This window comes from Trichechus manatus, unplaced genomic scaffold, assembly GCF_000243295.1.
Source record: "Trichechus manatus latirostris isolate Lorelei unplaced genomic scaffold, TriManLat1.0 scaffold00009, whole genome shotgun sequence".
Classification (NCBI taxonomy): domain Eukaryota; kingdom Metazoa; phylum Chordata; class Mammalia; order Sirenia; family Trichechidae; genus Trichechus; species Trichechus manatus.
In genome coordinates, this window is record NW_004443945.1 from 18615641 (window position 1) to 18642645 (window position 27005).

General features: G+C 36.6%; 1 protein-coding gene across 7 annotated transcripts in view; it reads right to left on the reverse strand.

Annotated features, from left to right (window-relative positions):
- The window catches only part of VPS13B (vacuolar protein sorting 13 homolog B), an 866934-nt gene that overhangs the window by 278684 nt on the left and 561245 nt on the right, over positions 1-27005 (reverse strand). The window contains exon 34 of one of the 7 annotated variants that reach the window (XM_023726047.1): positions 13708-14295. The exons of the other annotated variants lie outside the window; for them this stretch is intronic. Within the exon in view, the coding sequence (XP_023581815.1) occupies positions 14113-14295 (183 nt within the window). The 3' untranslated portion in view covers positions 13708-14112. Of the gene's footprint in view, positions 1-13707; positions 14296-27005 lie in introns of those variants that run through there. 7 annotated transcript variants of the gene reach the window in all.

The following is a 27005-nucleotide window of genomic DNA, read 5'->3' on the forward strand; positions in this document are numbered from 1 at the left end:
GAAGGGTTAGATATGGAAGGTGGAGGCACACGATATGTAAAACAGACGAGCAAAGTTGCCACTAGGGGCTGTGTTGTGCATGTGAGTGCATGTGATTTGAGAGCAGCAGAGTCCACGCTATAGGCCAACTGCCCCCCTGATATATTTCTTAAATGACAGGTTTTATTGAGATAATAATTCACATACCATACAATTCCTCTATTTAAAGTGTACAAATCTATGGTTTTTAGTATCGTCACAGAGTTACACAAACATTACCACAATCGATTTTAGAACATTTTCGTCATCTAATACCCATCATCGGTCACTCTCCTTACTACCTGCACCCCATTCCCCTCCAAAAAACCCAAACCCAAACCAAACCCATTGTCATCTAGTTGATTCTGACTTACAGCAACCCTAAGGACAGAGTAGAACCATCCCATAGGGCTTCCTAGGCTGTAATCTTTATGGGAGCAGGTCTCCAGGTCTTTTCTCTCCTGGAATGGCAGTAGGTTCCAATCAACCTTTTGGTTAGCAACCCAGTGCTTAACCACTTTGCCACCAGGGTCCTTCATCCTCCCCCCAGACAATCAATAATCTACTTTCTGTCTCTATAGTTTATACTAGACATTTCATACAAATGGAATCATACAATATGTGGTCTTTTGAGACTAGCTTCTTTTATTTTACCTAACGTTTTCAAGGTTCTTTTCTGTGGCTGAAAAATATTCCGTTGTATATCTATGCCACAGTTTATTTATCCATTCGTTGGTTGATGAACATTTGGGTTGCTTCCACTCTTTAGCTGTTATGAATAATGTTTCTATGAACATTTGTGTACAAGTTTTTGTGTGGATATAGGCTTTCATTTCTCTTGGTATATTTCTAGACGTGTAATTGCTGGGTCATATACTATAGTAACTCTATATTTAATCTTTGAGGAACTGCCAGACTGTTTTCCAAAGCAGCGGCACCATTTTGCATTCTTAGTAACAATGTATAAAGGTTCTGATTTCTCCACATCCTCAACAACACTTGTTATTATCTGTCTTTATGATCATAGCCATCTTAGTGGTGATGCTGATTTGCATTTCCTTGATTGCTAATGATGCTGAGTATTTTCTCATGTGCTTATTGGCCATTTTTATTTCTGCTTTGGCAAAATGTTTATCCATATCCTTTGCCCATGTGTAAACTGGGTTATTTGTCTTTTTATTATTGAGATGTAAGGATTCATTATATATTCTAGATACCAGACCCTTATTAGATATTATTTACAAATATTTTCTCTTATCATTCCATGGGTTTGCTTTTTACTTTCTTGATAGTGTCCTCTCAAGTAGAGAAATTTTTAATTTTGATGAGATCATATTTATTTTTTCTTTGGTTGCTTATGCTTTTGATGTCAAATATTTTTTAAAAATTGTCTAATCCAAGATGATGAAGATTTATGCCCATGGTTTCTTCTAAGAGTTTTATGGTTTTAGCACTTACATGTAGGTCTGGGACCCATTTTGAATTAACTTTTGTATATGGTGTGAGGAAGGAGTTCAACTTCATTCTTTTACATGTAGATATCCAACGATCCTAGGACCAGTTGTAGAAAAGACTATTCTTTCCCCCATTTAATTGTCCTGTGCTCCTGTTGAAAATCAATGGAGTGAAAATATGAGGGGTTACTTCTGGACTCTCAATTCTATTCCAATGATCTATGTGTCTATCCTTATGCCAAGTTACACAATTCTTGATTATTGTAGCTTGGTAGTAAGTTTTCAGTTGGGGAGTTCTGCCATCTTAACAATATTGTCTTCTGATCCATGAACATGGGGTGTCTTCCCACTTATTTAGGTCTTCTTTAATATCTTTCAACAATGTTTTGCAGTTTTCAGAGAATTAGTTTTCCACTTATTTTGTTAAATTTATTTCTAAGTATTTTATTCTTTTTTATGTTATTGTAAATGGAATTGTTTCTTTAATTTCATTTTTGGGTTGTTTACGCAAATGTATAGAAATATAAAGGATTTTTGTGTACTGATCTTGTATCTTATAACCTTGCTGAACTCATTTATTAGTTCTAATAGTTTTTTTCAGTGGATTCCTTAAGTTTCGTGTATATATAAGATCGTGTCATCTGCAAATAATATGGTTTTATTTCTTCCTTTCCAATCTGAATGCCATTTATTTCTTTTTGTTGCCTAAATGCCCTGGCTAGAACCTCCAATGTTGAATAGAAGTGGTGAGAGTGGACATCATTGTCTTGTTCCCGATCTTAGGGGCAAAGCATTCAGTCTTTCATCAAGTATGGTGTTAGCTGTTCGTTTTCATAGATGTCCTTATGTCAGGTTGAAGAAATTCCCTTCTATTCCTAGTTTGAGTAGTTTTATCATGAAGAGGTGCTGAATAGTGTCAAATGCTTTTTCTGTGTCTAATGAGATTATGTGGTTTTTGTCCTTTATTCTATTGATATGGTATATTACATTAATTGATTTTTGGAAGTTAAACTCATGCTGCCATTTCTCAGATAAATTCCATTTTGTTTTGGTATATAATCATTTTTATATGTTGCCATATTCAGTTTGCTAGTACTTTGTTGAGGATTTTTGTATCTACATTCACAATGGATATTGATCTATAGTTTTTTTTGTCTTTGTACTATCTTTAGCTGGTGTTGGTATCGGGGTAATACTAGCCTCCCAGAATGAGTTGGGAAGTGTTCCCTCCTCTTTGGTCTTTTGGAAGAATTTGTGAAGAATAGGTATTAACAGGTATTAACTTTTCTTTAAATATTGGTAGAATTCACCATTAAAGCCATTGAGTCTGAGTCTGGGCTTTTACTTGTGGGTAGTTTTTTTTTTACTAATGCAATTTCTGTACTTGTTATATGTCTATTCAGAGTTTCTATTTCTCACTGAGTCAGTTTCAGTAGTTTGTCCTCCTAAGAATTTGCCCTTTCACCTAAGTTATCGAATTTGTTGTTAACATAGTTGTTGACAGCATTTCCTTATAATCCTTTTTATTTCTGTAAGGCTGGTATTATTCTCCCCCTCTTTCATTCCTGATTTTAGTAAATTGAGTCTTCTCTCTCATTTTCTTGGTTCATCTAGCTAATGGTTTGTCAATTTTGCTGATCTTTTCAAAGAAGTCACTTTTGGTTCTACTGATTTTCTCTATTGTTTTTCTACCCTGTCTTGATATTTTATAGAGGCCCTGGAGAAAGAGAAGAATTTGGGATGACTCAACAGCAGCTTTCTACCCATCAAATGTCTGGGATAGCATGAGACAATCCTGGTTCATGCCTATTGTCCTGACTTATTAGTAATGCCTACTTTTATTCTCAAAATTTTCATGCTTAGATGATATATTGTCTTCCAACCAAAAGTTCTGGTCTAAAATATTTGTAGATTCCCTGCAGGTTCTACCCAGCTTTCTTCCAGCCCCTTCCGTTTGTGTTGTTTTCTGCAGTCATAGCATCATGTAAAGAATAAAGTAAAAAAAAATAAAAAAAAAAGTAGAATAAGGACAATACAAACATCAGATCAGTGAGACACATTTGTAGTCAGAATGTTGGAAAGAAAACAGTTTCTGGGGAAGGCTTGCCAACTAAGAGACAAACAAAGTAAAAGGGTTAGTCTTTATTGGTGTCTCTGTCATTTTATTTTAAACAATAGTGTAAACTGTGGTTGAGCTAATAGAGTCATATTCCCAAGAACTGCTATGGGTAAAACAGCTTGTATTCAGAAGTTACTAACTTCCCCATGTGTCTGGGCACAGTATTGCATTCTCCAGCTGTGCATGTGTACAATTTCTTCCACATTAAAGACTACATGCCCCAGTATAATGTCACCCTTTTGAAGGGAGCGCAGTGGGCAAGCTCTCAGCTGCTAACTGAAAGGTCGGCAGTTCAAATCCACCAGTCACTCCACGGTAGAAATATGTGGTAGTCTGCTTCAATAGAGATTACAGCCTTGGAAACTCTATGGGGAAGTTCTAGTCCGTCCCATAGGGTCGCCATGAATGGGAATCGACTCGACTACAACGGGGTGAAGGGGAGGTTCCAGATGTAAGGGCTTAAGAAAAACCAGGGATACCATTACTCTCTTCTGCAACCTGTCTTCCCTATCACAGTCAGTGTACCCAGATCTATCATACCACTAATTCACTGTCCATTCTGCCTGTCCTTTCCCTGCTCTCACCTAGGGCTATATTCTCCAAACAGCTGGGGATGTTCCTATGCTTCCATCTACTTAAGAACCTCTACTTTTCCTAACACTTCACTTGTAAGAGGAGTCAGGAAATTGTACATTGAACACTTCTGTAAGTACGCCACACTAATTGAGGAGAATTAAACACATCTTAATGTTCTTCACTCAAACTCTAAAATATTTTGTGTGTGCTTTGTTAGTCTAGAAATTTGATCTGTTGTATTGGCCTGATTATTCCATGTCATTCACAACACTTTATTTTTTATGCTATATTTATTGGTCTTTAGAATTTATTTAAGAGAGGATATTTTAGGAACTAAAGTTTTAAAATACTTTATAAGAACTTTGTTGTTAACAACAATTTGCTTGATATCAAAGTTAAATCATAATGAAAAACCTGCTACCTCCAAGGTTTTCATTGGAAAAAATATACTGATTAAAAATTGGGAAAAAAACAATTGTTGCTGTTTCTGGCAATAAAACATAATGATGAAATACAGCTTTCTTAATGTAAAGACAGTAGGACAGTGACTCAAGGTATTGGCAGATATTTTATTGTGATTCTTAACGTAGTTCACAGAATAGCAGGTGACCTTATTCTTAGGAACATATTTTACAAATGACAGTGATGGATTTTCAGGCCTGGTTACATCTACTAGGAAAATGATGCCATCATTATTCACCTATTCCAACTATGGTTACTACTGGCATCTTCTATGAGTTATACTTTGGCACTCTTCTAAACATCATCAGGCCACAAGCTGTCTAAATCAAATATTTTTACAAACTAAACAATCCAGTGCTAAAACTACCTAAGTTACAAAGATCTAATGCTGTTTGTTTCCGTTCTAAGGAATGGACTGTTTTATAGGCGAAAAAGTGCTTACTACATGAAAAGGGAAATGGTGCTGGCCACAGCATTAGCCAAACACTGCCAGAATCAAATCTGTACTGGCCATCAACTGACAGACATAACCCAATAGTGACCTTTTCCAATGTCTGCATCTCGTGCGCCCACATAATGAATTGTCTAGGCAAGTTACTTCATTCGATTAGATCACAGCACTAATATGGTCAGTGTTCTGAGTTTAAGCCCTTATTGGGTCAGTTAAGATAGCTTCACACAAGAAAAAATCTATTCCATAGACATAACCTACATCCTTAACTCTGGCTAAAACTCTTGCAAATGTAAGCCACTATTCACGTTTTATCGCGAAAGAACAATTTAAAGTTCAAGGGCATGTCCTACTGATGATAGGTAAGTTGCATTATCTCTGCATGTGAAGAATATTTGATTTTCAAAAAGTCAAGGGAATGCGTACAAGCAATGCCGGCAAGCTAACCTAATAAGCCAGTGAAACCTCCATTTTTCTACCTGAAATACAGATATTCCAAAGCATCGTCTTCGTAGTTGCTGGAAGCTTCAATCTGAAATTAGTTATATAGTGCCTGGCATATAACAGGTATAATGAAATGTACTTGTTGAATGAATTTAAAATATCTGATTTACTTACAGGTTTCAGAGAGCCATATCATGCCAAGAGCTATACAAGAATTAGGAAGCCAGAAACAATATTATTACACATTTTCCTTTCCCTTTAAACATAAAGACCACTAGTCTTTACTTGAAGAGTTTTGTAAATGGACTAACTCTATTCAGTACTATTGATATCTACCACCTCTACCATCTCTAACTATAGTTTTATCACATAGGGCTTATATTGGTCAATTGCGGTCAGAGAAAGCCTAATAGTACATCCTCAAAAAACAAACAAACAAAAACCCAAAAAACAAACAAACAAAACCAGTAAATCCTTTGTTTGGAGGCATTCATTAAATACATCCATCATTTATTCATTCAGCAAATAGGTATTGAGATCCTACTATGTAACTAGCAATTTTAGATATCAGGGATATATCAGTGAACAACAACTACAACACACCCAAAAGGCAAAAACAAAAATCCTGCCCCCGTGGAGCTAATATTCTGAGAAGGTGGGGAGAAATAATAAACAAATTTAAGAAGTAAATCCCACAGTATGTTAGTAAATCACAAGTGGTATGAGAAAAACAAGAGCAGGGTAAAGCAGATTGGGAGTTATGGAGAAGGGTTGCAATTTTAAATAGGATGGTCATGGTAGGCCTCATTAAGAAGGAGACATTTGAGTAAAGGCTTGAGGAACAGCTGGGAGAGAACCCCTGTGAAGGCTTGGTGGCAGGAATCATGCCAGCCATGGTCACAGAACAGTAAAGAGGCCAGTGTGGCTGGGGTGCAGTAAGTGACGGGGAGGGTAGTAAGAGAGGAGGTCAGGGAGGAAATGGAGAGGCCAGACCTTGTAGGGTCTTACATGCCATCACTGTAAAGACTTTGGTTTTCTCTAAAAGAAACAGAAGCTGCTGAAAAAAGCTTTTGAGAGGACAAAAGAATCATTTGACTTAGGTTTTAAAAGGTTCACTATGGCTGCTGTGTTGAGAATAGGAGGTAGGGAGAATACAGTGTAAATAGGGAGATGAGTTAAAGACTACTTTAGTAATCTAGGTGAGAGATGATGGTGGCTTGGACCAGGGAGAAAGCAGTGAAGGTGGTAAGGAGTCAAATTCTTGATGTACTTTTAAGGTAGCGCCAACAGGATTTCCTGACAGACTGGATGTGATGTTTAAGAGATAGGAGGTGAGTATGACTTCATGAATTTTGGCCTTAGCAACTGGATAAAGGGAGGGATGGACCAAGAGTTCCACTTTGGACATGTTAACCTCATACAGTGAAATGTCATACTTCTCACACTGATCCTAGTTCATTCTCCTAGGCATAAAATGATTTGTAGATTAAAAGAAAACCGTCTGTGGTCTTTTAGTTTTTAGGCATTTCAGCTAGAATTACAAGGGCACTGGTGGTTCAGTGGCGGAATTCCTGCGTCCATGCAAGAGACCTGGATTTGATTCCAGCCAATGCACCTCATATGCAGCCACCACCCATCTGTCAGTGGAGGCCTGCGTGTTGCTATGATGCTGAACAGGTTTCAGTGGAGCTTCCAAACTAAGATGGACTAGGAAGAAGGGCCTGGAAATCTACTTCTGAAAATCAGCCAAAGAAAATCTTATGGATCACAATAGTCCGATCTGCAACTTATCATGGGGTGATGTAGGAATGCACAGCATTTTGTTCCATTGTGCATATGGTGACCATGAGTTGGGGGTCGACTCGACAGCAGCTAACAACAACAAGAAGCCAGAATTGTATTGGAGACTTCATATAAAATTGCTTTTTTCCATTAAAGGCTACCACTTCTCTCATTGCCCTAGCTGGAAATTCTAGTTAAGAAAAGTTTGTGCTTGCCTTTCACTTACCAGAAATAAATGTGCATATAGTCTCTTGCCCTCTAGACTCAAGAATAATTTGGGCAAGGTGAAACAGTTCTGAAATTAGAGCCAAAACACTTGGAGGTCAAACCTTGGCTCTTCCACTAACCTGTGACAGGACCTTAATCTTTCTGACTTCCATCAATGACAAAATAGAATTGTAGAAAACATCTACTTTATATGGATGGTGTGAGATTAAATGAAATGATGTAAGCGAGAAAATGTCATGGATTGGAAAGAGCTACACCAAAGTTAGCAGCTAGTAATATTATTGTTTACAGCTTGCAAAAAATTTACACTCCACTTTCCTATTGTTCTTATGCATTCATTTATTCATGCATCCCACTTTGTTACAAAAAAGATTGAATGTAGTTAGGAGTCCTCGCTTAACAAACTTATGACAGACTTCTCAGAACCTTTCTTGGGACTTCTTCAGTCCTTTGGCCCTATGCCCTTCCAAGGGCCGCCTAGACAATGGTTATAAAAATGACTTATCGTACACAGGTCAGATTCCACTGTAATGAATTCTGCAACAAAACATTCACTAAAATGAAAAGACAAAAAAAAAAAAAAAATCCTGGCAAAGTAGTAGGAAGCAACATAGTAAAGCAGAAACAGCAACGAAGAGTGGGCCATGTTATATGTTACTGAAAGAGTCAACTGGACCCATTCCAAAGTGCTGGGGTCAGACAGAGCTGATTTTTAAGAGATAACCTGTGGGAGATGAGAACGATGATCTATGGCAGGAGAGGGAAAAGAGAGGAGAGTGGGATTAATGTCAAGGTCTTGGTCTGATTACTGTCTATTTTGTTAAGAATGCTGGCCAGCCCATGATGGCCCTTCATTCTTGTTTATGGAAGAAAGTATGCAGCTGACCTTTCTCATATACAGAGAGGCTGGGGTTTTTGATGACACAAGGAGGCATGTACCCAATTTTTGGAGGTGGACTCTAGGTTTCTTGTCAAATACTAGTGAGTTTGCAGCAGAAAAGGCACCCATGTTCACAAACAGACAGACAACAAAACTCTGTGGGAAATAATCTCAACTAAAAAAGTCTAGAAGACCTATGGGAAACCTCTAGTATTTCTTTCTACACTATGTCCACAAACATAGACTTTATTATGGCACTTTTTATCATGCACCATAATAACTTCTTGATGGGTGTCTTCGAATCTAAGGTGTGAGCTCTCTCAAGATCAGGAAGATATTTTACTCATCCTTGTAATCACAAAGCCTCTGGCACATAATCAAATAAAAAAAAAAAAACCCAAACCGTTGCCGTTGAGTCGATTCCGACTCATAGCAACCCTACAGGACACAGTAGAACTGCCTCACAGGGATTCCAAGGAGCAGTTGGTAAATTCGAACTGCTGGGCTTCTGGCTAGCAGACAAGCTCTTAACCACTGCGCCACCAGGGCTCCTAGCACGTAGTAATAGGGACTTAATAAAGGTCTCTTTCCCAGTTCCCCTTCTGTGTACAACGTCCCCCCTCACCTCTTTACTTTTGAGTGGCTAACTCCAGAAATCTCTGGATGGGATCTCATATACACTTCATTTCCCTTTTGTGCCACAGACTGCTTACACAAAATGGTCAATGCCAAGAAAGTTCAAGCTAAAAACCCCAGAATTTTAGACCATGTATTTCCTCATAAGGAAATGAAATGCTTGAGGCATAAGGGGACAGTATTATTCCAGCTAAACTGGGTTAAACTTGCTTCTATCTTCAGAAGAGGAATTTTGGATTCTAGTTCTTTTTGAGTCACCCTCCATGGTTTTTATTGCAACACTACCATTCTTGTAAACTCATTTTTTTTTTTAACATGTCATTATGAACATTTTCAAGCACAAAAATTTGCAAGAATTTTATAGTATGCATCTATATACATGCCACCTAGATTCTATAATGAACACTTTCTCGTTAACTCATTTTAATAACGCTATTGATCTAGGATTGGCTTGAGCTTCCGCAGGAGAGAAAGGCACTTTCATTTCACTTAATGTTTAAGATTTAAAAAATCAGCAAAACATTAATAACAACCAGTATTTATTGAGTGCTTACTATGTGCTAAGTCCCTTACCTATATTATTTTTAATCCTTACAAAATTACTAAAGAGAAACGGAGGCCTAGAAGAGTTAAAGAACTTAGTGAAGTGCCAGAGCAGATCTCTGAAGCTTGTCTCACACCAAAACACAGACTCTTTAATATTCCACATGGATTCTAAAAAGCAGAAGAGGAAAAAACAAAACAATTGAATCAGACACTAGTTACTTGTCCATCATTCATTCTGCTTTCCTCCATCCTAGGAGAAATCTAATTTTTTCACAATACTCCCACCAGTCTATGTGTCTCAGGGAAAGCTAATCCCACCTCCACATCCAGAGGTGGGTACAGGTCTAAGAGTAATCTCCTTTTCCTGTGACTGGTTCAGAAATTCAGGCTTAAGCCAATCAGATATAGAACTGCCTTAATCATAGGGATTGGTTCAGGAATGGGCATGAGACTCAGTGTGGTCTAATAATTCATGAGAAGAGACTTTCCCAGGGCTTCTGGGGAAGAAGCTTCCTCATTCCTGTAAGATAGCTTTGAAAAACAACTCCGCAGATCAGGATGTGCAGATACGTAGCCAGGAACTATTAGCCACCCTGCTACCATGAGGAACTCGGTCTAAGAATGAAGCCAGCATATCAAGGAGAGCATAGCAGAGAAGAGTCACGAGAAAAAACTATATTAGAGTGAGATAACGCTGAAGTCTACCCTACTTCTGGACTTCAAGTTATGAGAGATAATATATTTCCTTACTGTATAATAATCTGAGTTTTCTGTTATTTGTAACATTATAGCTGATAGCAAAAAGCAATCCAAAAAATAATACTTTAAATAAAAAATAGCTAAAATAGAAGACAGTTAAAGGATTATAGTCCTGGAGCCAAATGAAGGGTCCACTGAGTTGAAGATGCTGCACTGAATAGTGGGTGTTCTATGGAACTTCATTCACAGGGCTGGGGTTAGCAGCAGCAGCTCCCTGAGATTGGTCATGGACAGAATTTCTAGGTCCTCCCTTGAAGAACAGTCTTTATATTTCCATCAAAAATTATAAAGAAATGTATTATAGTCAGGCTTTAAAAAGTCCAGATGAGCTTACCAGCAGCTCCACACATGCAGACAACTACTCTGTCATCCAGTCCCAACACTTTCCCTTTTTCTTTTGAGAATGCAATTAACTAGGAGTCAGCAGACCTGGGTTCTAGTTCAGATTCTATCGTGATTACCCTTGTCATTTCACCTTTCTGGTATTCAGTTTCCAAACCTGAAAATCCTATGGGAATGCTCAAAGGAACAATACTGAAAGAGTATTTGTGAAATACAAACATGAGGAATTACTACTAAGAAAATGTTAGCCACTACTTACTGGTATGAGGGCTTTTCACCAGTCACTATCATAGAAGAAACACGCTAAGAAAGTAGCCAAAAGATCACATGGAGGAAGAAGGAGATCATTTGCCATTTTATCCTCTTATCTTTCCCAGCTGATTGGGGCATGTGCTGATGCAGCAAAGTGCAGTTCTCCATGGAGATATAAAGTTATTTATTTTTCATTTTTTAAAATCACATTGGAAAGCAAAGTGAAGTTTACCAAGGCTGGTACATTTTTCTAGGAATAGGTCATGGGTCAGCTGCCCGGGCTGGGCATGAGCTTGGTAACCAACAAAAGGGGGAGTGAAGAAGGAATGGACATTTCTTCCACTTAAAAATTTTGCCTGAGCTGGGACTGGCGCTATTTATTCACTCTGACTTCTTAAAACAACAAAGTCTAGCAGAAATGAGAGTAGAAAAGTTGTTTATAAATCTTCAACATGATGGATGTCTGAGTATTGGCTCATAGTGTCCCCTTGTTTCTTATAAAAGTTATGCCCAATTCTTTATCCAAAGCAAGCTTTGTGTTTAAAAAAAAAAAAAATCTAGATTTTACCACTTCAAAACAATACTACTTGCAGATGTCTCATAGCATCAACCTTCATTTTTAGGCTTTAGAAAGATCAAGCAAATATGTAAGGAATTATTTTTGAGATATGGAAGAGAACCAGTTCTTAACTCTCAAATTTACTTACTCATCTGCGTTGTCAAATCGTGAGTTTTCAAATGCTGTCTATATGTGTGTGTATGTGCATCTGTGTTGGAATTATTTTTAAACACTTAACTCATCATAATCTACCTTCAAGTAATATACCTTTGCATATAGTCTAAGAACCTTACAACAGTATACTTCCATTTTTCCTTTCTCAGCTTTAGTACTATTGTTGTCATAAGTTTTACTTCAATGTATGTTACGAACTCTCAAATATATTGTGATTATTTTAGCCTCAGTCAATTATCCTTAAAAGAGATCTTAAAAGTGAGAGGCAGAAAGTTGTTTAAAGTTACCCACATAGTTACCATTCCCAATACCTTTCATTATTTTCTGTAGAGCCAGAATGCTATCTAGTATCATTTTCCGTTTGCCTAAAGAACTTCCCTTAACATTTCTTGGAGTGTACGTCTGCTGGCGATGGATTCTTTCAGCCTTTTTAAGTCTGAAAAAATTCTTTACTTCTCCCTTACTTTTTAAAAGATATTTGTCTGGGTATAGAATAGTAGGTTGACTTTTTGTTTTGTTTTGTTTTTCAGTACTCTAAAGATGCTGCTCCACTGTCTTCTGGGTTACATTTTTCAACAAAAATTCTGCTGTTATTCTTATCTTTGTGTCTTTTTTTTCTCTTTATGGCTACTTTTAAGATTTTCTCTTATCATTAGTTTTAAGCATTTGACGATGGTGCAGTCTCAACTCTGTCTCTTCTACTTAGGGAGAATCTTAGGCTCTGTTTGGGTCCCTTCTTCTCCCTGTGCTGTGACTTGGAAACTCCAGGCAGTAAGCCAGGGCAATTGCAGGGCTCATCTCTTTTAACTCCCTTCTCTTAGAGATCATCGCCCTTAACTTCCTGTTGTCCATTGCTTCAAAACTGTTTTCCACATAGTATTTTGTCTAGGCTTTTAGTTGTTTAAGGTAGGAAAGTAAATCAGGTCCCATTTATGCTATCACAGATAGAAAAAGAAGTCCCTCACTTTTTCTTTTAACTAAGTGGTACATGTACTAAGAAGGAACTTGAACCAAGAAGCCCAAGGGAAAACTAAGTATTACAAAACACAGCACAACATGGTTCTGTCCTAGGTAAAGAAAAGGTATTATTTATGGAGCATCTGTTATGCAATACCAGTATAAGTGGAAATTTTTACTTTAAAGCTAATTTAGTTTTCAGGATGCAAAAGGATACCGTAAATGAGAGGTTTTAGTAATACCAGACCTCTTTAATGAAGAAGCCACAGCACTATTACTTTTTCCAGTTTTATTTCTCTGAGGACTCCTTAGGAAGTATAATAGAAACTTACCATTCAATAACTAGAATTCATTCTCAAGATTCTTTATAGTTTCACTCTACCTACATAATGTTTTCATACACTGCAAAGCCAAATATCGGTCAAAATAAAGATATTATGTTTCCTTCATTTCATCAACTATCTGTAGCTTTTGTCTTACCAAACAGTGACTGAAAATAAGAAATCTTTACTTTCTGGGAATACAAATTCTTTAAGAACTTGCATACTATTTTGTTTTCCCTGATTATCCAAATTTTCCTTATTAAGAAAAGTTCTAGCCTTCAGTTAACTGATTCAATAGCTAGATGCAAATAAAATCACACCAGCTCACTTTTTACCTGTGATGAATGGCAGATGGATGGATGGATATATAAACAGATACATGAAAAGTCAGAGAGACAAGCCTGGAAGGAAATACATGAAAATATTCTAATAATTATCCTCAGAGGTAAAATTATAGGTTATTATTTCTTTTTTTAAATTGCCCAAATTTTCAAAATTGAAATTTATTATTTATTCAGAAGAATAAATTATCTTTCCAAGTCTCATTGTAAAACTTTATTTTAATGGGTTGCTCGAGGGTACAGACTTTATGTTTTAGTCCCTATAAGTATTTGTTGAATAAATTTACATTATATGTATATGTATATATTACATATACACACACACACAAATTATTTAGTAAATCTATTTTATACAATGCATTTGAGCATTTACTATATACTTATATTTAAATAATATACTTTATAAAAATAACTTTCTACGTGAGCACTGTTTCTATATTTTTAATTATTGTTTAGGATAGTTTCCTGAAAGTAAAATTAGTAGGCAAAAACTATGAGCATTTTTACTGCTCTTGGTACATAGTGCCAAAATACTTTCTAAAAGGTTTGTACCAATTGATCAAATCTCATCAGTAAGATATGAGAGTGCCCATCCTACTACATATCTACCAATAATAATTTATGAAAATGTTTGCTAGTATTTTGAAAAAACAAGATGCATCATTTTGTTTTAATTTACATTTGTTTGATTACTAGTTAGGTTGAATATTTTTTCACATATTATCTATTTTTAATTTTCTCTTGCTTTTACATATCTTTTACTCATTTATTTATCAGGGTCCTTAGGGATGTTTACAGTGGTATGAACTCTATAAATACTGTTTGTTTGTTGTCTGTTTATTTACATACAGGATTCCTGGTTTTCCTCTAATGTTAAGTTTGTGGGTTACAGAAGAGTGTTTCTTGGAGTCAGAAGAGCTAGTCTCTGGTCCTGCATCTTTCACACAGTAGCTGTAATAATTTGTAATCTCTCTGAGTGTCAATTTCTTCATCTGTAAACAAAGCATTAAATTAAACAGTCTCTAAGGGCTTTTACAGTTCTAAAATTCTAAGAGTTTAAGAATAACAATAACTAACTCTCAGGGTGGTTTTAATAAATTAGGCTAATGAGATTTTCTCTACAACAGATTGTGATAGATGGTACAGCTGTGATTATATGCAGCACTGGACTCATGAGCTTCCATGTTTTGTTTATGAAGTATCATTTTTTGAACAGTGAATGATTTAAGACATGCTAAATAGTATTCAATTGTTCAAACAAAAAACAAAAAAAACTGGTAATCTTCCTTGATTTGTCTCTTTCTATCAACTCTCATATATTGAAGCTATCATCAAGTTCTTGAAAATCTGTTTCATTTTATTTTTACTCCTCTTTTCTTACTACCTCTAGTCTAGTCATAGTCCTTACAGTCCTGAAAACATAACAGACAATAATAACAACAGCAGTTAAAATTTACCAGGCACATAGCATGGGAACCATTTCAAGTACTTTAAATGCATTATCTAATTTTATCCTGACAATAACTCCAGGAGGTGAGTAGTAGAATTATTTCTTGGTTTCCAGGTGAGAAAATTTAGACAGAAATAGGTTAAAGGTACTTTGCTAGTGAGTGACAGAACATGAATTCAAGGCAAAGCAGTCTGACTCCAGTGCTTGGGCCTTCCACAACTAGTACTGCTTCCTAGTAGAGGCTGTTGTTGTTATTGTTGTTAGGTGCCATCAAGTCAGCCCTGACTCATGGTGACCCCATGCACAACTGAACGAAATGCTGCCCAATCCTATGCCATTAGCATAACAATTGGTTGTGGATCGGACTGTTGTGATCCATAGGGCTTTCACTGGCTGATTCTCAGAAGCAGATCACTATGCCTTCCTTCTCTTAGTTTGGAAGCTCCACTGAAACCTGTTCAGCATCATAGCAACATGCAAGCCTCCAGTGACAGACTGGTGGTAGCTATGCATAAGGTGCATTGGCTGAGACTCCAATCTGGGTCTTCCACATGGAAGGGGAGAATTCTACCATTGAACCACTACTGATGCCTTTTAATTGGGTTTATCCTGCTTACAGTCACTCCTCAAATGCACCCTTTACACCTGGGCAGAGTGAACTTTCAAAAACATTCTTGTGTGTTTCTCCAGCCCTTCCATCACACTGTCCTCAGAATGAAGTCCAACCTTTTCAGCATGATACTAATGGCTCTTCCCACTCTGAAGGCAACCTTCCCTCCAGCATCTCTCCTGTCCCATCAACCATGTTATCTGAGGTATGACTCTGTTGCTCACTGTTGTCCAGCTATATCTGACACTCATACACTTTCTTGTTCACATTGTTCCCCCTTCTTGTAACACCTTTCCCCACATTGTCTGCTCGGGGAAATACCTACTTATTTTTCAAAGCCCACTCCAATGTTACCTCCTAAGCCTTTCCTCCACTCCTATAAGTGGAACTGATCGCTTCCTCCTCTTTGATACTCAGCTCTTTTTGCATACTTCTATTACTCATTGTCCTGTTATTTCTCTAATTCTCCAACTTGCTAGTACATTCCTTTATTATCTGGCACTGTAAATGTACAATAAATATTCGTTGAGTACAGTAAGTGTCCACAGACTAGATTTTGACATCCTGGGACATAGACTCCTCTTTCACCCAAAAGAGAGTAGAAAAGAGCAAATTAACTTTTAGATAAAATACAGTAAAAGAACATAGCAGTATTAAATTTGGTTGATGATAAGAATCATGTGGAACATTCATTAAACTACTAATTCCTGGGCCCCTTTCCAGACTTACTGAATCAGAATCTCTAGAGAGATTTTTAAACAGTTTCAATGAGCACCCAAAGTGATTATTATCATCAACCAAGTTTAGAAAACACAGGTATGTAATATATATATGTATATGTATTTACATATAATATACATATATTTGGAGCCCTGGTGGCACAGTGGTTAAGAGCTACAGCCACTAACCAAACGACTGGCAGTTTGAATCCACTAGCTGCTCCCTGGAAACTCTATGGGGCAGTTCTACTTTGTCCTGTAGGGTTGCTGGGAGTCAGAATCGACTTGATGGCAACGGATTTTTTTTTTTAATATACTTATATTTTAGCATAAAAAATATAATGAGAAAATTGAAATGAAGTTAGACTTTAGAAGGAATCATGAGAATGATAATATTCCAAAAATACTCACTGAATTCTAGAAATGAAAGGAGTTTTAAAATCCACTCATCACAACCTCCTCTGCCTTAGTCCCTACCATTTTACGCAGGAGGCAACTAAGGCCCGAAGAGGTAAATGACTTGATCAAGATTCTGCTGTTAGAGACAAAGCCAATATTTATAGAGCAATTTCTCTGATTCCTAGTTCAGACTTATACAGAATATCAGTATTCAGTTTAGTTTAGATTTATGGGAGAAATCCAAGGGATATTTTCAGAAAGTTATCAATTATAAATTGCAAACACATATTTAAGTATTTAGTTTTCCTTCGCAATGGAATAAACACTGTTTTAAACACTTGTTAATTAGCGCAGGGTGGCTAATTCCAGCAGTGATGACCACTACAATTTTTGGGGATTGTCCACTATGTGACAAGCTTAAGCGTCTGATTAAAAACCAAAGACCAGACAAGTTGTAGAATGATGTCAAGGATACCATGCCTGAAGAAAGTTAAGAGGACGTTAAAAAGAGGAAAGAAAGAAAAGACCAAAGTGGATGTGAGAAGACTCTCTGAAAACTTGCTCTTCAACATCAAGTAGCTAAAGCCAACAGAAGAAACGATGAAGTAAAAGAGCTGAACAGAAGATTTCAAAGGGCAGCTCAAGAAAACAAAGTATTATAATGACATGTGCAAAGACCTGGAGTTAGAAAACCAAAAGGGAAGAATATACTTGGCATTTCTCAAGCTGAAAGAACTGAAGAAAAAATTCAAGCCTCAAGTTGCAATAGTGAAAGATTGTATGGGCAAAATACAGAAGCATCAAAAGAAGATGGAAGGAATACACAGATTCCCTGTACCAAAAAGAAATGGTCCATGTTCAATCATTTCAGGAGGTCCAGAAGGAAGAAGTCCAAGCTGCACTGCAGACATTGGCAAAAAACAAGGCTCCAGGAATTGACAGAGTATCAATTGAGATGTTTCAACAAAGGGATGGACAGCTGGAAGTGCTCATTCGTCTACGTCAAGAAATTTGGAAGACAGCTACCTGGCCAACTGACTGGAAGAGATCCGTATTTATGCCTATTCCAAAGAAAGGTGATCCGATGGAATGAGGAAATTATCAAAAAACATCATTAATATTACATGCAAGTAACATTTGCTGAAGATCATTCAAAAGCGGTTGCAGCAGTACATCGACAGGGAACTGCCAGAAATTTAAGCTGGATTCAGAAGAGGACGAGGAACAAGGGATATCACTGCTGATGCCAGATGGATCCTGGCTGAAAGCAGAGAATACCAGAAAGATGTTTACCTGTCTTTTACTGACAACTATGCAAAGGCATTCAACTGTGTGGATCATAACAAATTACAGATAACACTGCAAAGAATGGGAATTCCCAAACACTTACTTGTCCTCATGAGGAACCTGTATATAGATCAAGAGGCAGTCGTTTGAACAGAACAAGGAGATATTGCGTGGTTTAAAGTGAGGAAAGGTGTGCGTCAAGGCTGTATCCTTTCACTATACTTATTCAATGTCTATGCTGAGCAAATAATCCAAGAAGCTCAACTATGTGAAGAAGAACAGGGCATCAGGATTGGAGGAAGACTCATTAACAACCTGCGTTAACGCAGATGACACAACCTTGCTTGCTGAAAGTGAAGAGGACTTGAACCACTTATTGATGAAGATCAAAGACCATAGCCTTCAGTATGCATATTACACCTCAATATAAAGAAAACAAAAATCCTCACAACTGGACCAATAAACAACGTCATGATAAATGGAGAAAAGATTGATGTTGTCAAGGATTTCATTTTACTTGAATCTACAATCAATGCCCATGGAAGCAGCAGTCAAGAAATCAAAAGACACATTGCATTGGGCAAATCTGCTGCAAAAGAACTCTTTAAAGTGTTAAAAAGCAAAGATGTCAGATTGAAGTCTAAGGTGTGCTTGACCCAAGCCATACTGTTTTCAATCGCCTCAAATGCATGCAAAAGGTGAGCAGTGAATAAGGAACACTGAAGATGTCTTTGAATTACGGTGTTGGCTAAGAATATCGAATATACCACGGACTGCCAAAAGAACAAACAAATCTGTCTTGGAAGAAGTACAGCCAGAATGCTCTTTGGAAGCGAGGATGGCGAGACTTTGTATCAAGTACTTTGGACATGTTATCAGGAGGGATCAGTCCCTGGAGAAGGACATCATGCTTGGTAAAGTAGTGGGTCAGCAAAAAGGGGGAAGACCCTCAACGAGATGAACTGACACACTGGCTGCAACAATGGGCTTAAGCATAACAAAGATCATGAGGATGGCACAGGACCGGGCAGTGTTTCGTTCTGTTGTACACAGGGTTGCTATGGGTCGGAACCGACTTGATGGCACCTAACAACGACAACATTCCAAATTAAGAGATGAGGTAATGAGCTCAGAGAAAATTAAACAGTTTTCCTACCTTGCAAAGTTGATAAATAATAGTGCTAGGATTTGATCCCAGATTTTCTGACTCTAATTCTGGGCTTTTTGCACCATATTATCTTATTTAGAAGTGGACTGATAATATAAATGATTAATTATTATATTAAAACAAAGGCAAATTTCAAAAACTTGGAAGAACTTCCTGATACCCATTTTAGTGAGCAAAATTTTAACATGAAAACTTGGTGAAGGCGTCTGCTTTTTTCTAGATTATCACTTCAGTATGAAACAAAATAAATGTATACTTAATCCAAATAATGAAAGCATAAAGTTCTGTTTTAAATAATCGAGTAACACAGATCTATTTCAAAATGATCTGGATCAAGTCCAAATGCCCATAAAACACTCAGGTTAAAATCATCCCAGCCCATGAGACTTCCGTTTCATACTGAAACACTTTTAAAAGAATAATAATTTAAAATATGATAAAAGATTTTTCATGGAGTTTTTCTCTAGTGAAATCACATTAGCCTACACAGACTGTAAGTAATCTCTAAGTGTAAGTTTATGTACTCCCTTGAATTTGTCATTTAATTTCATCTTGTTTATATAATTGAGGAGGAGTAGAAATTAAGTAAGTACTAAGAGGCTCCTATATACATAACGACAAAGCTAATATTTTCTTGGGTCTTTTTTCTAAGATAAAAAAATGGTTTGTTCAGAGTATATGCTTTTTTGACAACATGCCAGCAAGTTAAAATAAACTGTATCTATCTAACTTTATATTTATAAAACCTATCATTCAGGTCCTGAGGTGCTTTGATATCTATGATAGTTTACCAAAAAACTATATGAAGGCATGAAAACATTTTCTTCCTTTCCCTGATGCTCCAGCCTACTAACAATTCCATACAACAAAATACACAAAGCATCTAGTATAAAGAATCATCCTATTTACTGCCTGACATACAGATGGAAACTGGAAGGATTAGGGAATACAAAAAGGGATATTTAAGTTTAGCCTTGAAGGCTAGATAAGATGACAACAGCTACAGATTTAGGAGAGGAGGCAGAGCTATTCAAACAAATTGCAGAAATAAAGGAATGATGGTAGGAAAATAGGGAGGATGTTTAGGGAGCAGGAGGTGAAACAATTTGACTAGCTCACCTTTGGGTGAGACAATTCTTGTATTGGACTGTCAAATTCACTGAAGGACTCTGAGCATCCATGGCCCCAACCTGTTAATGCTGGCAGTGAAGGATAATCTAAAACCTTTCCAAACAATCCAATCTCCATCCCAAATTACTAGGTTTGGAAAGAAAAAGATAAGTTGGCACCTTCAGTATTAGGCTAAGTTCTTACTTAGTTGAGTATGCAAAGGGAAAGCATTGAAGGTTTCTGAACTAGGAGTGATATGACCTCAAAAACTCTAGGATAATTACTCTGGCTGCTGTACATATTGGAATGGCTTAAAGTGACATTGAAGGCAGAGAGTTAAGAGGATATTCACTATTGCTGCATAGTAGTAAGAGCCACGTGGCTAGAAATGAGGCGCTAGATTAGAGAGACTATTTCATTATTATCATAGCCATAGCTATTACCATTTACTGAGTATTTCTGTATGCCAAGAATTGTGCTGAGCACTTTGCTTTCTCATTTTTCTTCACAACGAGCCCCACAGACACCAGTGACTCTCTAAAAGTTAAGAATTGCTACTCTGATTCCCATTTTATAGATGAGGAAAAGTTCAAAGAAGTTAAGAAACTTGCCCAAGGACACAATTAGTAAGCAGTAAAGCCAGAATCAAGAATCTAGATTGCTAGCCTAATGACACAGGAAGCAAGTACATTAGACAATAAAAGGATATAATCTGGGTTGGGACTGTGGCTTCACTGCATACCAATTATATGATCTTGTGAAAATAATCTCTTTATTTCTTAATTTCTTTTTTTGTAAAACGGGAAAAAGTATAGTCCTTATATTTTATGGAGGGTATGGAGAGGACTAAGATAATGTCCATATAGTATTTACTATACTTAATTAGGAGTCCTGGTGGGGAAGTGTTTGAGGGCTCGGTTGCTAACTAAATGGCAGTTAGAATCCACCAGTGGCTCTGTGAAACCCTATGGGGCAGCTCTACTCTGTCCTATAGGGTTGCTATGAGTTGGAATTGACTTGATGGTCAACGGGTTTGGTTTTGGTTTTCATACTTAGTTATTAATAAGGACAGAATGATTGTTGTCATCATCATCATTTTGAGTCCTCAGACACAAACAGAGTCCTAAAATTCTTAGGCATCATATGCTATCCTCCATCTATATTTTTTATGGAAAAAATTCAATGAGAAAATTATTTCTGAAAAAAAGTTTCAAATTTATAGAAAGGTTAAGAGGCTTTCTAGTCCATTTAATTAGCATTAAAATATAAAGTTAGACTGTGCTAAGAAACTAATATAGAAAACAAAAAATAAAACATCTACCTCAAAATAATTCGTGCTCTGAAACAGAAGACTGCTTAAAGGTGGAGAAAATCCAGTACCTATATAAATATAAGCAAATAAATTCTACAATGATAATAATGCAGATTTAGGGTAATGAAATTACTCCTATGACAGATAAATACATATCAGTGATTACCACATACAAAGCTTTGGAGTTTTTTGTCTGTTTTTTGTGATACTAGTATCTTCTTTACATAGCTACTTGAGAGTTAAAAAAAGTAATGCATGCAATAACATGGTATAGTACTTGGCACATGGTAAGAAGCCTATCATCATCATCGCCATCATCATCCTTATCACACTACTGACAACATGTGATTCTTAAGAATTTTAAGATATATAAATATGCATTTTAAAACTTTCTCAACAGTGATCATTTCTGCCAAAGCAACGACGTAACAAATAAACCAGCAACAAAAAGGAATCAGATTTCAACTACCTAATAAAGTATCTATACATAAATTATTTTATTTGACTTGTATTATATCTTATGTAGTATCTTTTGAACAAGACCCTCAAAGAGATGGACTGACACAATGGCTGCAACAATGGGGCTCAAACATAACAATGACTGTGAGGATGGTGCAGGACCGAGCAACGTTTTGTTCTGTTGTACATAGCATTGCTATGAGTTGGAATCAACTCAACAGCACCTAACAACAACAACATACTTTATGTATATAGTTTGTTTGCATATTTTATATATTAATTCATCCAACTTATTTCAAAGGTATTACACAGATTTGAGCAATAAGTTTTATAACTAATCCTTATATAAGAGTTTTATAATCTCATCCTTAAAATATTTCTTTAAGCTGTTTAAATGAATAATTTCCCATAGAACACTACTTCAGGGAATTTTGCTCAAAAATGTAAGAATATCAGCATAATTCATATTCAATTTCCTCAATCTAAGAGTTTCTCTATAACCTTATTTAAAGCCTAGAAGGAGATTTTTTGAAGATTATTAAATGTGACAGACAAATTAAGCCTACATTTTCAACTTTTTATAAGGCATCATGATATTTCACACAGATTTTCTAGCAACCTATAAAAGCTAACGCAGTGGAACTCAAGAATCAGAAGGATTAGGATCTTGCTTAAGATGTACAGCAAATTAATCATTTAATGTTAGACAAGTAAATAGAATTATCCAATGTCTTCTCATTTTAAAATGAGGGTCACAACTGTATATTTCCTAAATTTTTTAGTTTATGGAACTACTTAAAGTAGTTCAAGTAGGAGAAATAAGATTAAACAAAACAAAACAAAAAACCAGTATATTCCCAAACAACAGGAATATATTTGCTTCTACTGAGAATGACAAATGACTTTTCATTAATCTTAACATTTCTGGGAAATATTTTTTGAGAAAGAGAAATAAGAACAGAAACTTTATAGTGTCCTGCAGCAGCAGTTCTCAAAGTATGGTCCACAGACCCCTCAGGGCCCTGGAAGACCTTTTCAAGAACTTCATAATTCAAGTGACTACGGCTCTAGGAGAAGAGATAAGCCCGAAAAAGAACTGAAAGATGGGAAGTTAACTTCAGAAAATGTTTTAGGAGAACTAAAATTTATGATGTAGAAAATCTCTATTAAAATATTGAGAGAAAATCACCTCAGAAGAAGATACATTTATGAAATGATTATATCCAGAATTAGAATTGTCTATGATGTCTCTGGAGAAGGACATCATACCTGGTATAAGCAGAGGGTGAGCAAAAAAGAGGAAGACCCTCAACAAGATGGAATGACACAGTGGCTGCAACACAGGGCTCAACACAGCAATGACTGTGAGGATGGCGCAGGACCAGGCAGTGTTTTGTTGTTTTACACAGGGTCACTAGGAGTCGGAACTGACTCGATGGCACCTAACAACAACATAGATTAAATAGGAGTCCCTGGGTGGTGCTAACGGTTACGTGCTCGGCTACTAACCGAAAGGCTGGCGGTTGTAATCCATCCAGAGACACCCTGGAAGAAGGCTCTGGCAATCTAATTCCAAAAGATCACAGCCACTGAAAACCCTATGGAGCACAGTTCCATTCTGCAACACATGCGGTTGCCATCAGTAAGAAGTGACTTAACAGCAACTTTTTTTTTTCAGATTAAATAGAAAGTTTAAACTCATTTCTTTCCAAATGGCTTGAATTTCAGAGCAGTAGAGAAGATGTATCTGGGTTACCTCTAGAAAGAAACTTGAGAAAGAAGTTACTACTTCTCATTAGCTATGAAAAGATGATGAATAAATTAGAAACTGCCTTGCTGTGAGTGTTACTTTTTCTTAATCACCTGTTTACTCTAATGAACCTCAAGTCAACAAATAGGCATTTATTTCCTGGGTACCCAGCCTGGACTATCACTGGAGATCAGTCTTGGGCTTTCCCCTAGGTCATAAAAACCAACAATGGAAGCTTTTACTCAAGACTAGTAGGGGAGGTGAACATCAAATAACAGTTCAAATCTCTCATATTGCAGATGAAGACAGTAAAGCTCTAAGAGACTTAGAAATGCCTGGCACATAAAGATTCAACTACATTTGCAATTCATACTACTCAATTTTAAAACTGTTTGAGAGTCAAATCAAAGACACATCTTTTAAGGAAATATTCTATTTATAATATACATCCTAAATGGAGAATAGACAAATGTTTTGAAGAATTCCAAGTTATTTCTGTAGGTACTCCCCCCTCAACACCAGACAAATCCAAGTTAAAGGACATTCTACAAAATACCTGAGCAGTACTCCTCAAAACTGTCAAGGTCATCAAAAACAAGGAAAGTCTGAGAAACTGTCACAGTCTAGAACAGGAGCCTAAGGCGACATAATGACTAATGTATCCAGTATCCTGGACAGGATGATGGAAGTAAAAGAATATTACTAAAATGTCTTTAGTAAAAATTGAGGAAATCTGAATAAAGTACAGAATAATAGTGAGAATGTATGTACATTGGTTTATTAGTTGTGACAAATGTTAACATAGTAATGTAAGATATTAATAACAGCGGAAACTGGGTGCAGAATATATGGGAACTCTCTATAGTAGCTTCATAACTTTTCTGTAAATCTAAGGCTATTCTAAAATAAAGAAATATTTTAAAAATCTATATACTGAAAAAAATCAGTAAAACATTTCAGCAGTTTATTAGTATCTGGACCTCCTTTTCCTTTGGCTGACAGGAAGCTTAGAGCCAAATCTGAGGTTCAGGCCCTGTGGCATGAATTTATGCTGAAATTTGATTTCTCTGATCTTAATTTTTAGACATCTTTATATTCTACTACTATGTGAATGTTTCTTTGTAGATTCTGATGTATATTTCCTAGGTAAAAAATTAAAGTTTAAATAGAATAAGCAGGTTCCTCAACCTCTGTCTCAAATCTCAAAGTCCTACTTACCACTCCTTAATAGATGACCTTATGTCCTATCTCAGAGTAAAAATCATCAAATGGGCACCTCTGCACCTCCCTATGACCAAACCCATGAATCTACTTACATCTGTCACCATCCTCTCTTTCTTCTCTTGTTACATTAGAAGAGGTGTCCTTTACTCTAAGGCCAACCTCTCTGCCTTTAAGATACTACTCTCTCACTATTTTAGGAATGTTACACTATAAGTATTTCCTTCTCATTCCAATACATTTGAACTTCTCTTTCAATGGAATCTTTCCCATTGACATTTAAACATGCTTGTCTTTTCCATATTTAAAAATAAAACCAATAAACAAATAAAAACCTCTCTTGAATCTTTAAAAGGACATCAGTGTAGTCCAAGACTTTTATTTAGGGGCATAAAGGAAATACTGAGCTGGTCAAGAGTTTGAGAAGAGAGGCAAAGTACAGGGAGACACCAATCCGTGGCCTTCCAATTCAGGAACAATGGGTGCTACACTGGACGTGTAACAGAAGAATCACTGTCCTTTGTCATCCAATTTAGGATAGCTATGGAAGGAATAACCAAGAGATCTATCTTTCCTTTAATACATGTGCTGAGATATCTTCTCTCAGGCAAATGCAGACTTGGCCTATTACTGGTTTTCCTCCTCGCTTTCCCTAAATCAGCGTTTCAGTTCAGGCTCTCATTATTTTTTATCTGGATTACTCCAAGAGTTTCCAGTGGTCTCCCTGCCTAATCCACCTGTCACTATTGCAAATGAAAATCTGATCATGTCAAGTTCTTCTTTTATATCCTTTAGTGGCTTACCACTGCAATATACAAACCCAAACCAAACCTGTTGCCATCGAGTTAATTCCGACTCACAGTGGCCCTACAGGACAGGGTAGAACTGCCCTATAGGGTTTCCAAGGAGCACCTGGTGGATTTGAACTGCCGACCTTTGGTTAGCAGATGTAGCTCTTAACCACTATGCCACCAGGGTTTCCACTGCAATATAATAAGAGGCAAATTCTATAATACAACTATTAAGGTCTTATGTAAGCTGCTTTTTGCTTAACTCTCCCTGTAAACACTCGCATGCCTAAAGAGTTAGGTCACTGAACTATCTCTAATGCTTTTCTAGAAAAACCCATGCATTCTCAAAGGTGGAGTGGGGGAACTATCCTAGCTTTGCTACTTACTAGTTATGCAACCTTGGGCAACTTATGGAACATTCTTGACATTCCGTTTTTAGATGACTCAGTTTTCTTATCTGTAAAATCTGAAACACAGTCTCAAACTCAGAGAGCTCTTGTGAGGATTAAAGACGTTAAGATATACAATGCACTTAGACCATTATCTGGCACACAGTGAGCACCTAATAAGTGTTAGCTGGTGTTACAGATGCTGGGTCATTTCCTCAGTAATAGACACTCTGACTTTAATGGAAATCACTGTTGTCAGTGAACTTTCGCATCTTCTAAACTACATTACTGAGTGGGCCAACATGTTTTTAAAGTCACATTTACCGAGGTACAATTTGTATATAATAAAAGCCACTCTTTTTAAATGTACAGCTGATGAGTTTTGAAAAATGTCCACAGCTGTGTAACCATCACCACAATCAAGATATAGAATATTTCCATCTCCCCTGTGTACTTTTGTGTCTTCAAAGGTGCGCTACTGAATGGGCCAATTTTTAGAAAGAGATAAGAGGGCATCTATGACATATTTGCTGAAGTCTAGGAATCTTAAAAAGCTTAGAAGGAAGATTATTGGGTTGAATCCTTGGTGTTTATTTTAAATGCCTCTATACTCTTATGAAAAGATTTTTAGTCATTTGCTGCAGAAAACCTTTGAAAAAGAGCCAAAACTTTAGAAATAAGCAATTTTAAAATGTAAGAAATCTTAGATGAGGATTATATACATTCCCATGGCTCTGATGTTACTATTTCTTAAAAGTTGACTCTTTTATGTAATAGTTAACTAGAAGTTTCCTTGATAGAAAAGAACTCTTGTCAGATGGACCCTCAGTTATTTTGAACAGACAGCTCATTTATCATAGCTTTACTCACAAGGGATAATAATGAATTAGTTAGATTCTATTTTCTCAGGACTTTCCTTCCTATATACAAAGACTGTTATAGGTCATGAGGAACACGATGTTAAAAGGCAGCATTGGAAGTTAAGAGGGAAAATAAAGTTAAAAGGGAGCAATTACTGAAGACATAGGATACAGGGT